Source organism: Glarea lozoyensis (genome assembly GCF_000409485.1).
Source record: "Glarea lozoyensis ATCC 20868 chromosome Unknown GLAREA2, whole genome shotgun sequence".
NCBI lineage: Eukaryota > Fungi > Ascomycota > Leotiomycetes > Helotiales > Helotiaceae > Glarea > Glarea lozoyensis.
This window is the reverse complement of record NW_007360994.1, coordinates 1,757,681-1,771,288: the sequence shown is the minus strand read 5'-3', so window position 1 is coordinate 1,771,288 and position 13,608 is coordinate 1,757,681. Positions and strand designations below refer to the sequence as shown.

Here is a 13,608-nt window from a genome sequence, read left to right as displayed (position 1 = left end):
GCACAAGTTTTGCATTGCAAGCTACTCAACACAATTGATCAGAACCCAGTAGAAGAGAATTCCTTCAAGAACATCCTCTCACTTCCGTCCAAGCTACATTTCGTTACCTATCACCAAACATCACCATATCAAAACTCACTCACTCATCAAACGTTTCACCCTCCAACCAACCCTTCCAATCACCCTTTTTGATATTCAGCTTCTCCCACTCAACACCTTCAAAGCACCTGAGATTAACAGGTACAATGCCCTCCCACACCTTCATTTTCTCCTTCAACTCCTCGTCTCCAAGCCCTTGACTTTTTGATCCACCATATTTCCTAAACTTCTCTAGAGGAATATCATCCTTTTTGCGAATATAGACGTAAACTCCGCACATAGGACAGAATAGATGTTCCTGAAGACGAGGTCCGAAAGTGTACGGTACCAAAGGTTGAAGACTACAGGTCGCTGCTGTGAATGCTGAGGTATGAGGGTAGATGAGGATGGAACCGCGCTGAGGGAAGTTAGATTGGAATGCGAATGATGATGGAGTGCTTACGGTTGAGCAAATGCTGCAGTTGCACTTTTGGATAAACTCATTATCCTCAACCAATTCTTTCGCTTGCAAAGCCATGGTTGTGGCCCCACAGTGACAAGAACCAAAACAAGTTTTAGAATCCGGGGTTCCTGTCATTGGAAGTGTTCCATGGAATTTGTGAGGGGTGAAATGAGGTTCGAGGGTCGCTCCGTCGAATCTAGAATCGTCAAAATTGTTGACTAAATGGCAATCCGAAAGAAACTTACTTATTCCCAGTAAGGCTCTCAATATCAACGTCCTTCAAGGTCCTGGCCTGGCGCAATGGATCAGCCAATATTCATTTTTATTACACCCGAACCTCCTACATTAAGACCAATATCACTCCCAGCAGGCATACCATGTCTTTCCCCATTATACCAGTTCCACAACTTTTGCAAAACTATTTGATATCAGCCCAACCTCCGATAATTCTCCTCACGAAAGCTCTCTCAGGAAAACATACTCTATGTTCCATCCTCCTAGCCGCAAACTCATAAGCTCGCAATCCCTCCTCCCCAAACCCATCCTCAAAGACCAAACTCCCAGCAGGTGGGAACACCCACGCATACGCTTTGCGAAAACAAATACTGCAGTTACATTCCGTGAAAGTTTTAATCTCTGGGAGGGCAAGGGAGAATTTGATTTTGTTGCAGTGGCAGGCGCCATGGTAGGTTTTGAGTGGTGTGTCTGCCATGAAGGGTATCGTCTAATGCAGCCGAGATGTGATGACTTTGCAATGGAGCAAACCTTTTGAACAAATAAACTGTGAAAGGTGATTCATATAACTATTTAAGACTTAATAGTAGCTCACAAAAAGAAAACAAAACACGATCAGTTAGTAATCATCCACACTTCTGGCTTCATGTTCCCCCGCCTTATGTTTCATACATTCTGTTGGGAGACGCCTCTCGGCAGCCTAAACCATGTATCTCAACACAACTCAGCTTCCATCAGCATAGCAATAAATCCGAGCGAAAATTGGGTTCGGGTGTAGTAGACGGATATAGAAGAATGACCGGAATGACCCATCACAGTCTGAAAGCTTATCCGACTTTCGCACATTATCTGCGTGGGGTAAAAAGCGGCGACGAACCAGAGCAGGACGAAAGACGTCTGTACCTCATAAATACAAGACCCTACAAAGTTTCAAGGGTTTGCAGTGAGGAGTCAATTCAAAAGATGCACGCGTGCTAGATCGTAGTGTAACGAAAGACAATTGAATGATGTACTTCATAAGCAAGCCATATTGGCATGACAATGAGATCACCTTGACAAATGTCGCCGTGGTTGTGGTTATATGTTTGATCAATGTTCACTACCGTGGCACCACAGAGTAAATCAACATGACTGTTACAGGCCGTCCTTTCCGTTTCCAAATCTCATAAAACGCTTCTCATCAATCTTACACTCGATTGCTAGAGGCATTTGGAAGGCGTCTGAATTAAAATGTATCTGAATCAACCTCTTGCCAAGGATATGAGCATCCAAAAACCAACAATATTAGTACCTGATAGTAGGTCCACTACCAAAAAGAGCCCCATCCCCACGTTCTTCCAGAGCCGAGACCCAGACCGCCAACGGTCCCGGTTTTTGACCTTATAGCACCTCTAGCAATACTCGGCGCCATACTGCGTAACGTTTCAGCTCCCAAACTCCGCTTATTTTTCAAAGCGATTTCCATGATCATATTTCTTTCGTAGTCAACGCTATCTGCATGCTCGTTTCGAACGGACTCTTGACGAGTCTCCCTACGACTGGCAGCGTCGAAATTTGAAGACGTAGCCACAGATGAATTCTCTCTGCTAGGTGTAAAGTCGTTCTCCGTATAGTCATCGTTCGTAGATACTCTCCACTCATCATTGATGGAACGGCGGCCACGAGAGCTGCGACGCATTTCAGTCCATATTTTCCGAGCAGGGTCCGTCTCGTCTGATAGTGTACGAGGAGAGTTGTGGGATCGTACGTAAGAATTGATACCATTTTGAACACTTTGGGATCTTGTAAGCGGCTCTTTTGAGACATCCAGAAAGCTGTACAGTGGTGTATGGATGATTGAGGATGCCCTAAGCTGCGGAGGGTTATCGGTGGCTATGGCCGTATCATCACTGTAACCTTCGAATCTGAACGGCATTCGAGAAAACGCATAAGGATAGTGTTTATAAGACATCTTGCCAATGGCATTAACAGCCTCATCATTCGGGAGATGTTTTCTCGCCAACTCAACTAAAGGATTTTTATCAAAAGAGGCAGCGGCTTGCGAAGCGCGGGGCGACCAGGCCGGCCTTTTATCGTGTCGCTTAATCATCGATACAACGTCAGTCTGCAAATGAGTGACACAGGAACCTTTCTCGTAGGAGCCCGGCTCCAGACTTTCGATATTTTGAAACCCAGAATGCTTGTACGACAGTCGAACAGTCAGGTATGGAAGATATGTGTCTCCGAGATGGCCTTCTAAGTCGGCAAAAAGATCTGCCGAGGAGGCACTGTAGGAGCTTGATGTTGGCCTTGGCTTCCCAAGATTAATGCTCGCAAGGATCAGACGTGTTCGTCCCGCTCGAATAGGAGTAGGGTCATGGAGATCTCCTATAAGATCAGTGATGAAGCACTGGGGTGCAAGTAAAAGCTCTATATGGATAGAATGTAAATAACCAAAGTTTTCTGCTTGTAAAATTATTAAAATTGACCTTTAATCAACGGATAGCCGATGGTTAGGGACTGACCTTGTAAGCGTGGCTCTATTGATGACCGTGGATATTTCCGATCAATGGCTCCATTCGGTTCCGGGTGTTGCAATACCCCCGATAATTCAATTCCTACCCAAAATGTGCAGGCTTCGGAATCAACCACCGGCCACTCCGGAGTAACAACAACTTGTGGCGTCAAAATCACATTGCCGTAAGCAGTGGACTTTGAATTTGCGTACGGCGGGGAATATAATCTTGGAAGATCTGCATTTGAGCATGACTGAGAACTGAAAGTCGTGTCCGTTATGTCGCGGCTGTCGCCGTCCAAAGGAGTTTGCATATTGTTGACTGATGGTGGAAGACATTCACTGCTGGACCATCGATCGTGTGAACGTCTGCTGCGGGATATACGACGAATCAAAGTATCTTTTGTGGTGGGGTTTGCAGACTTCTTGGCTTTCAGCTTCTGTGATCCACCCCGACCGCCAATGGCTTTGAGTAGAAAGTTCTTGGATTTGGAGAATTTCCTTTGAGGTATGTCGAAAGTTCCCTGGTCAAATTCATATTCGTTTTCAGACAATTCCAGACCAAATTCCGAGTGACTAGAACTCTTTCCAATCCTAGCAGAGTATCTGCCAGCAACGGTCGCCGGATATCTGAGCTCGGATTTGAGAAACATACCAGCCATATGACTTGGACTTCGTGTCCTGGACGGAAGAGCTCTGGGAGTGCTTTCAAGGTCATTTGAAAAGTCCGCACGTTCGTCTAGTTATAATTAGGAGGTATATAAAATGGAAATTGAGAGAGTAGTACCTCGAGACAAATTAGAAATACCATCAAATGTGCTATCAAAGACAGAGCTTCGGCCCGCCCTCTTCTTATGCACTGTCAAGGGTCTATCTCTACCCAGCGGTGGGCTCCCCTGACTCTGGTTGGATGAACCAGAGGCTGTGCGTCCTCTGCCGAGAGCCTCTCGGGGCGTTGAGCCACAGGAGATGGTCTTGCTACGTTTAATAATTCGGAGTGGTGATGGCTTTTTAATTCCTGATTCGTGAAACTCCACTGTAGTCGATTTGACCGATCCGGGTGCCATACCTGAGATGGCGTGGGTGTATTGCAGTAACGTGTATGCAAGTCTCCTTCGCTATAAGACTTGTTGATTGGTGATTGCTCAATGAATTTACTGAAGGAATCCACACCTTGGGCGCTGTGTGTGCTTTCCAGATCGTGCCAGGAATCGGCGTAAGCGTTGGATCTCGAGTCTGATCGCTTTGCCTTCCTCCTGGATCTCGCGCTTCTGAAGGCCCAATTTCCTCTTCGGTTCAACCTTCGACGACAATACAACGAGATCGCTTGAAAGCCGTGCTGCGTTTTCAGAGCCACAAACGCGGCAGAAGCTGCAATAACAATCGGTACAATAATGAGCGCACCGATAGGGGGGTTACTACTACTCATAGCCAAACTTGAAGTGATGTTGATGCTAGAATAGAGAATTGCAAACTTGTCGTGCTTTCGCAGACAGATGCGGACCAGTATAGAAAGTCGGCAGCAAGTCAGTTTGACAGAAATGGAAGGGGCAACCCCATGCTAAATAACATGAGCACGTCAGCTCAGCTCGTTGCCCTTTCGGATAGTGACTCATGCGATTACTTTGGCATGTATACATACATGTCATTTTGGTTTTCCTCATCCACAGTCAAAATGCGCAGAAGCAGCCCTATCAGGAACGGGCTTTTTCGAAACTACATGAATTGTGTTGGAGCAGGCAAATTTCTTGGCATATGTATGGTCTACACAACTCCTCTCCGCTGGGGTTCCAAGCTTTCTACACTTCTCCGAATGTTTTCTTGAATGGTCTCAATCTGCTCCTCGTCGAGATTGAGGAAACGTATTAAATCATTATCAGCCGAAGAGGTGCCAAAGAGCTCTGCCTCAGTAATGCTAGCTTCCACTCCCTTTTTGACCCGCATTTCCCAGACACCATCCCAATTCCATTCCCCAGGTTTTCGAACGACTGGAAATATCGGAGTTTTCGATGGGCTCACTGGTGCGGCAGCCCCACCGCTAGAAGCACTAGCTCGTAACGCAGATTCTGGAGACGTTTTCTCTCCTGCCCGGGAGCTGAGACGATGAGTTTTCCATGCTTGCCAAGCTCCAGGATTTCCCGCAGCCTCTAAAGGGATTTGATCCATCACGTTGTCATCGTCGAAGGTGCTTCGAATATATCTGAGAAAGTCATATGTAGATGGGTGTTTTCCTTGCACGTCAAAGCTACTACGACTGTCACCACTAGCTTGAGATGGCGAGGGAGTGACACTGTTTTCGTTTGTCGTGGAGTTGGTCGCCTCACCACTATGCAATACGTTCATTGGTGTTTGCAAGTTTATTCCTGGTGCTGCTGGTGCGGACTTTCTGCTTGCTCGACCAAACCAAACCGGGAAACCATGGCGCAATGAAAAACCTCCAGGAGGCAAACGCTCTTCATCTGTAGCAGAAACCGTCCCCGTATCTTGGAAAGCTGTTGTATACATATACGTTGTGAGTGGTGTTATTAGAGGATGAAATATATCGGTTGTAAAAGTGATTAGAGGAGGTAGCGCGGGATAGCTTGGTGGGAAGGAGATTCGAAAGCGGAGTATAGATGGCGCATATGGTCCTTTAGGATAACTTGTCAGACTCATTGTTCCAAACCGTTTGAGGTTAAAGATACCTTTTCGTACAAACATCACACCAGACCATAGTGTTGGATCTCCAGGTGTGAGGGTCATGAATATCCCATGAGGGCAAGCATGTTTGAGACTAGAACTACAAACTTCGATGAGTAGGTTTCCTTTTTTTGATGCTTAAAGAGAATTATTCCTACAAGTCCACAAGTAGGTTTTGTCTGCGAACGGCAGCTCCTCTGGACAATTGTTGTGACACCATGGTTGATCGTTTTATGGAGATTGATGCCCAAAGGTTAGAATGTAACTAAAGGAGTTGAGAGCACGAAAGCGGTGGGGGGATTCTGCCGCTGATCCCGTTTCAAATGGACTACAAACGAGCATTGATAGGGGGTCACTTTCTTCAATTCCAGATATTAATTCTATCATCTATTTCCAGTTTATGTTATTACACAGTGGGCTCACACGAGGAATTGCGGTTTGTGTCCTCGCTTCTGTGGCATATTCTCGCAGTATACAATCGAAATGCCAGGTGTGCATGACGGCATTTACAACGCGAAACACGTCGAAGACTTGAGAACGCCACCGCCTGGTAAGAGCCATTGCCTTAAAAACCAATCAGAAATTAAATGCAGTATAGACTTGTATATGCAGCTTTCAAGGTCTGCAGTGATCACTCAAGCATGGGGCTCCGCCACTTTCTGTTCTCTCCCTAGGCTGGAGACGTCCGGAATAACAGGCGAATTGCTCTTCTTATTTTCCTCCAAGTCTTGCTTCAATCTTCGACTTTTCCCTCTCCTTAAGCTCTTTGATTTCCTCTCTGGTAGCATCATAGCTAGCGTTGACTTGATTGAAAGGGTTATCTTCGTGCTTCTCGAACTCCTTTCTGATTTTGTCTTTCTTCTGGTTCTGTCTCAGACCTTGACCGCTTCCATCAGAGTCCATTTCCTTAAGTCTTCTATCTTCGTATGCTGCATAGGCGGCCTTGAAACGCCTTTCTGGATGCTTGTCGATCTTGGAGGCAGAAGAGTCGGTTGTCAAAGAGAGTGCGTCAAGAGCATTGTCAATTCCTGTCGCGTTCAGCGCAGAGGGCTTGGTAGAGCTTCCCGGCTCGTCTAGTTGAGACAAATCTAGGCCCTTGGTTTTTTTAACTGCCGTTTTTGCATTTTTTGGTGTTGCCCGAGCATCCTTCTCTTCTTCTGCTAACAGAGCGTCCTTTTCTGCCTTTTTGCGCGCGGCCTGGGCCTTCTTACTTGCTTCTGCGTCTCTGCTCATAGTCAGCTTTCTGAAGCCAAAGAGATTGACATGGTGGTAGTTTTCCGCAAGAACAGGGACCGAGTTACAAAATTGAACCTACTTTTTGGCGTTGCTTTTGGTGCCCTTACTCCAGTCTGTATCTTCTGCTGCTGCCTTTTTCGCATTTTCTGCGGCTACTTTCTCGGCGGCTGCCTCTGCTTTCTTTGCGTTACCAGCTACCTTCTTGGTGTTCTCTACCTTTTTGCCCGCCATGTTTACTTTTAAATCCGAAAATGATGATTGGGGTTGAAATGTAGCTCAGCTAGCATAGCGGTTGTGGCAGAATCAGGTTGGAGCGTGCCCAGGTGGCGTGGCATCCTTTGACTGCCCCACGCAACCCCGCGGTTGACGCCTTGTTTCCAAGGCGTCAATATTCTCATCTCGAAGGTATCCATCACCAGCACGTCTTACATTCACACTTGTATTCGTTTCCGTCCGACATTCTTTCAATGTTTCCACCAAAGGCTCGAGCCTAGATATCAATTGAAAATCATCATTTTGTTGTTGAAATATTGGACATCCGCACTTCGGACAATCATCTACCTGCAGCCAAGTCATTCCTTCTTACCAAAATAGCGCTATTCCAGTTTCTTGCCAATGATGGTGACGCTTCTGTTTGTGGCTGACGTAAAATGAACCTGCAATCCAGGTACTGGACCTGTGATCAGTTGCATTTAGTGAGGCTGCTGAATCTATCATAGGGCATCGCTGGGCATACCAGCTGACGGTGTGTTTCAAACACAGCAAATGCCGAGAGAAGTGCTAGAGGAAGACTGCTATTCGCTAACAATGAGCCAAATTGGCGAATACGTCTATCTGCAAGCCAATTTTTCTTCATATCTCGCAGGAAACCAGCATAAGTCATTTGATGTATTTCTATCGAATCGTTACTAGCAAGTGAGGGAAACTTCAAGGCTACCTTTCCGCTCTCAAGCTATCCATACAAGGAAGAAGCGACACGTCAGATGGCACGAGATGCTCGAGGCTTTGTGGTACAGTCATCCATGCAGTGTCCTAGTGTTGTCACATAGAAGCACAACGTCAAATGTCGGTGGAAGGTTGGCCGCCTAGCAGTTTCTTTTCCCCCGAAAACAGCCCCGAAATTCAAACAAGCAAAATCCTCGGTACTCCGAATGGTCCGCTTCACTCGACTGGGCGCAGTAGACGTGATGATTGGAACGATTGATGTACTGGTTTGGGTACCGATTTGATTACTTGGATGGTACCTCGAATCGAAGGGAAGCCGCAGCAGAGTCGTATTTTCTGCAAGGCTACAAACAACCGATTTTCTGGATAGCTGCACGCACGTTCAGGGACCCCACGCTCGAACAAGCATCCAAAGGAAGATATCCTTGAGTGATGCACTAGGATCGCCCGCCAGACATGGCAGCACAGATTGACGAGCGCCGCAACCGTCTGTAAGGACTGCACGACGGAACAATCATGTTCACAGGAGTCTTACTGTCAAGAAAAGCAAGGCGTTAAAATGCCTGGCTCAGTTCACGCCCAAAGTCGTACACACAAGACACTGGGCGCGCATGTGCTTCAACCAATCTAGACATGCTTCGTGGCTGTGGAACATCAACCTCATACACTATTGCTGAGTGGTTCCGTTTATCGATATGCACAGCAGCGGCATTACAACTATTTACATCCTGAATGAGATGAATGAGAATTAATTACTACCTTCGACTGGCAGGTATATCGATTTCATTTCCGCAAATGAGGCAGAACGCATGTCATTGCAACTGCAGTGCAGATGTACACAAACACACTTTTACTACAAATCTCTCTCACAATCCGTTTATGAAGCAATAATCCACCCATGTGCTAGTGCCGGGAGGACGATATTAGCATACTGTAACCTCAAACTCAATCTCGGCTGCAAAGGGCTCTTGAGAAGGCGGTGGTCACACAGAAAGGGTATATCCTCCTGCATATGTACCAAAAGAGAACATAAGATCTGGCTCACCGTGTAGAGAAGACCCATCTTGTCATTCTGAAGTTTGGCAACCTATCCTTGATAGGGGGTTTTGCAGTGATCCAAGATATTCAATCGATCACGATCATAAGATGTAAGCTGCTGGTGTTGTTGTCGAGATACACGAAATTCCCAAACTACGACCTGAAGATTAATTACTTCAGTGCTAGTGTTTCGCCGCAAGATAGTGGAACATGGAGGGGTTGGGTGGACAGAGACATGACGCCACGTTCATTTTGTCGGGTCCGGGGGCCACGGAAGGCTTCCACAATCCTTGCTGAAGAAGCTTTTTACCCGCTGCCAACGAGAATACCGAGAACAGAATCGGAAGCTGCCGGAGACATGAGCAAGGCAGGCGACCGCGGCCGCATAGCAGTTGAGGCTAGCTGCCAGCATCTCGGCATACTTTTGCACCATTGAAAGAATCATGTAATCTCGTTGTCCGGATGATCAGTTCGAGCGATATATTTTTCTTGCTCCTGTACGGTACTTCGTCGTCCGATTAGCCGAGCAGAAGGGTACCGCTTCGACCTCGTTCTCGTCGCTCGGGGAGCGTGGCAAGTGGATCAGCTCAGTACCAGAACTCAATCCGTCCACACTCCAGAGCGGGGTCAGAAGCTGTTCAAGCTGTTGATTTGGCACCAACAGAGTTTAAGCTGAGCTAAGAGTTTAGTGTGAACCTCAACTTGTGCCTAATCATCAGCTTCATAAAACAGCGGTGTGCTACGCGCTTTCTATCATTGCTTTACAAAGAACATGTTGCAGTACCACAGAATTAGGAGTGAGACTGCCGCCTGGATGAGCCTCAAAGATGTCAGCCGAAATGACCAAATGCGCGCAGGAGGATACCTGCAAACTATTGACCGATATCAAAAACACTGTAGCGGCCAATTTCCTCATCTGTATAAACCCGGCTTCGTGGTGTCAGGACATTGTGCGAGATTTTCTGTTTTCAACCAATTGGCAATATTTGCACGCTTCCACTCCCTCTATTTCCTTTGTTCCGGGCGAATTCCGAACAACCACCTGAGAGTACAACCCGGGCGGCAATCTGAAGACACTTCCGCGAGATGATCAACTACACAAGATTTGCGGATTACTCTCGACTTCAGAATTACATGGAACGTTTGTTGCAGCAGCAGATGGCACGATCTAGCCACCAGGACCACCGGTCTGGCCTGTGAATAGCTGAAATCTGGGAGTTTTCCACCTTCAACCGTTTCCCCTTCAGAAACGAGCTTTGCACATTGGCGGCCAATCGTTCTTTCAACTTTCTGAATACAGGTTCGTCTTTCTTTGAACACTTTATAAAAATCAATGCAACCCGTATGCGTACCTGTTGTTTTGACGGTTTCGGTCCACTCAGGTGTAGGGTGGGGGGCTAACCGAACAGTTACGAAATTCTTCTAGAACGTTTTCGCGCCGGCTCTCCTTAAATTATGCCATAGTTTAGACGTCCCGATTCCGCGGTCGCCGGCTTCTTAGCAAGCGCACATGGCTCCTTCATCATTGGACACGACAAGTGGGCGGCCGCTTTTCGCTTTTGTGCCCGACAATACTTTACGGGAAGATGATCATAACCATCTCGACGCATCACATTTTTAACCCCCTATTATTGAAAATAGATTCTCTCCTTTTGGGTTTCTGGCACCCTGGTATCCCCTCAAAACACACAATCTCTTAAGCGCTGCAATAGAGATAGCTTTGAACCTCGTAGACTTTTACTGTGCCGTCATTGAACACCTTCCAATGCACAATTACGCCCCGGGTACTGGTCTCATGACCAACATCGCATCGGGTGAAGCACTGAAGCCAGCTTACGCTTACGTGCTTCTTCAGAAACCTCCAATACATGGGTATGAGAAGACACAGGCTGAGCGTAACATTACAACCTGTGAGAGAAATGGCAACGTTCGGGTCATCAAACCGACCTATCTACACCTTACACATGCGTATGAAAATTTAAAGCTCTCGTCTTTCTGTCCTCGCACAAGCCTTCTGGTAGGCTCTCAGCGGAACTCGCAAGCAACATGCTGCGTGTTATCATAGCAGCCGACTCACGGAATCCTGGAAGTTCACGATGTTTGTTCCATTTCGGACTTCACAATCATCGCGGTCTGGCTCCTGTGCCACAAGGACACGTAAAGTCGAGGCGGGCAAACCTTTCAGGAAAGGGCTCGGGCGTCCAGGGCATTATTAACGAGCCAAGTGCTGGTCTGAAGAACAGGGCAAAGCGACTCCCGCGTCTTTGGCATCGGTACCTGGATGCAGGGCTATCCATGACAATATGAGGACCGTTCCCCTCCATTCAACCCCTTTTAGATCTGATCGTTGTGACGGGCATCTTTTACCACGTCTTGAACGGTCTGACATCTAGAAAAGCTAGACGAAATCTCTGAACACGCCGACTACTCACTGAAGTACACGCTGATCATGACAGCTTTGCTCTGCTCGATAGTCCGTACCAAACTTTGCTTTGCTTATCTGCACAAACCGTCATCCTACCATGGATGTTAAGTCGGCTCGCTTATTTGCCTTGGTGGACCGACTCAACAGCCGGTATGAAATATTCTCCGATGTCCAAATAATGTTTCATGTTCATTCGATTTCAAAGCCGACCAACGTCGTACAGCAGCGAGTTGCTCGACGATGAGGGTTTGTGGTGCAGATGCATTTGACTGTTTCTGTAATATCTCTTCAGCCTACAGCTAAAATGGGACTGTCCTGCAGTAGTGGTTAAGCCACACTAAATGAGCACAGGTCGCACCCACCTAACCTTACGGCGTCAATATCACCGCAACTAACTTCAAGGGGGCTGAAGAGGGGAAACGCAAACGATGTGAAGTACGAACCGTTCGGCACACCGAGTGAGAAAGACGGAGTTAGAGATGCGTTATTTTGCCCCACGTATACGTTATCAGATATGCCAGCACAGCTTGACCTATAGGGCCTTGCTCGTCGAGAGAAAGAATGGGATCCATTTTTCAAATGCCATCTCCCAAATTGGCACAACTGCTACTTGCTGCCTAGTCCAGTCGGAGCAACGTGGTGCCCAAGGATGAGCAAACGGGTGCAGAGGGGCGTTGGGTTCTGATGCCGACGACGTCGGTGGTGCTGATGCTGATGCTGAGTGATGATCATAGGTAGGGATGTCTGAGCGGTCTGAAGGTTGAGCTGTTGGCGGCTGCCCTTGTGCGATCGTCCGTCTGAATTAACCACAAAGCGCTCGGAATTAGGAATTGACGTTAGAATTCCAAGCCGACAAACTCCCACTTCGTACATGATTATTTCGATACTACTGTACCTCGCTATCCTCATCAGATACTACTAGTGTTGCCGGCTGAGACTCGGTTCGCGCATGTCATGGTGGCATCATTGCAGTTGACTTTTGAGTTTAACTATGCGGAGGTGCTGGAAAAGTCAGTCACTACTCACTTGTTAGACTCTTGGCCACCGTGTAACCAGAGAAATCAAACTCAACGCTCGCAGGACAGCTATGGCTATCTCAACTCGGGAGGTTGCCCGATTGCATCTGGCATAGGCATGATGTGATACGACTCCAACATAAGCGCGTCCCCTGACGCTTCCAGAGCCCAGCGAGAGCAGACACTGCATGGCAAGTCTCCCTCCACACCGCCGCTCTTCAACAGGCCAGTGCCCGTCGGTTCGCTCCAACCCTGGGACATCACTCCCCAATACACACTAGCCAACGAACCGTAGCAGCCCAGCAGGAGGGCCTTGCTGGAACGGTGGTGGGTGGTGTACAGGACAAGTCTCCGATCCAGAAACTGCGCTAAGACAACCCGAACCCCCAGGCGGACCGGGTAGCTCCCATGTGAGCACGCTGCAAACAATAATCTGTTTCGTCAAACAGCAGAACCCACAGCATCCCTCTTGGACTCGCTAGTTGTAATTATTACGGCCAACGGGTTACGGAGGCAAATGCCGGGGCGGTGGACCACCATCACCGCCAGCACGACTCCAGTCACTCCAGGAGCCCAGAACCAGGAGACAAGGAGACAGCACATGTCCCCCAGGCCCGCTCCACTCCGCTCCCTGGACGCTCTCGTTTTGTTGGAACTTGGATGTCTCGTACCGTATTCCACGCCTCGTCACCGCCCATTATTAGGACAAAGTTATAACAATCTACACGCCCGCTGCTATCCGTAACGAGCCCTGTCCTGTCCTGTCCCCTTCCAGAGTCATAGCTACGGTGCCTAGCTTTCGGCGGTCAATTCTATAAGTTGTGCCTTCCCCGTATTTGTTCTTCGTCTTCCGCCTTCTTGATACTCGGATTTTTCGCTTCTCTTACTCGCCCACATTTCTCGAACACAGCTTTTGTACTTCCTTCTGCACTCACACAATCTGCACTGCATATCCAGAAAGCCGTAGAGCCACAAACAAGAATTTTTGCAAAGATCGATA

The 13,608-nt window shown here is 47.6% G+C and overlaps 4 protein-coding genes across 4 annotated transcripts; all 4 read right to left on the bottom strand.

The window, feature by feature from the left end:
- Positions 1 to 38: 38 nt before the first annotated feature.
- On the bottom strand, positions 39 to 1,253 carry GLAREA_03901 (Mss4-like protein; the record flags this gene model as incomplete). Its single annotated transcript, XM_008084154.1, has 6 exons — positions 39 to 93; positions 144 to 496; positions 542 to 737; positions 787 to 833; positions 918 to 959; positions 1,023 to 1,253. 6 exons carry the CDS (start codon positions 1,251 to 1,253, stop codon positions 39 to 41), a joined length of 924 nt encoding a protein of 307 aa, XP_008082345.1.
- Positions 1,254 to 2,081: 828 nt separating this feature from the next.
- On the bottom strand, positions 2,082 to 4,336 carry GLAREA_03900 (uncharacterized protein; the record flags this gene model as incomplete). Its single annotated transcript, XM_008084153.1, has 3 exons — positions 2,082 to 3,142; positions 3,280 to 4,008; positions 4,057 to 4,336. 3 exons carry the CDS (start codon positions 4,334 to 4,336, stop codon positions 2,082 to 2,084), a joined length of 2,070 nt encoding a protein of 689 aa, XP_008082344.1.
- A 697-nt stretch (positions 4,337 to 5,033) lies between these two features.
- GLAREA_03899 (UBC-like protein) lies at positions 5,034 to 6,011 on the bottom strand (the record flags this gene model as incomplete). Its single annotated transcript, XM_008084152.1, has 1 exon — positions 5,034 to 6,011. The coding sequence occupies one exon, from the start codon at positions 6,009 to 6,011 to the stop codon at positions 5,034 to 5,036; it is 978 nt and encodes a 325-aa protein (XP_008082343.1).
- Positions 6,012 to 6,659: 648 nt separating this feature from the next.
- On the bottom strand, positions 6,660 to 7,415 carry GLAREA_03898 (uncharacterized protein; the record flags this gene model as incomplete). The annotated part of the gene is made up of 2 exons (XM_008084151.1): positions 6,660 to 7,173; positions 7,264 to 7,415. 2 exons carry the CDS (start codon positions 7,413 to 7,415, stop codon positions 6,660 to 6,662), a joined length of 666 nt encoding a protein of 221 aa, XP_008082342.1.
- Between the last annotated feature and the right edge of the window lie 6,193 nt (positions 7,416 to 13,608).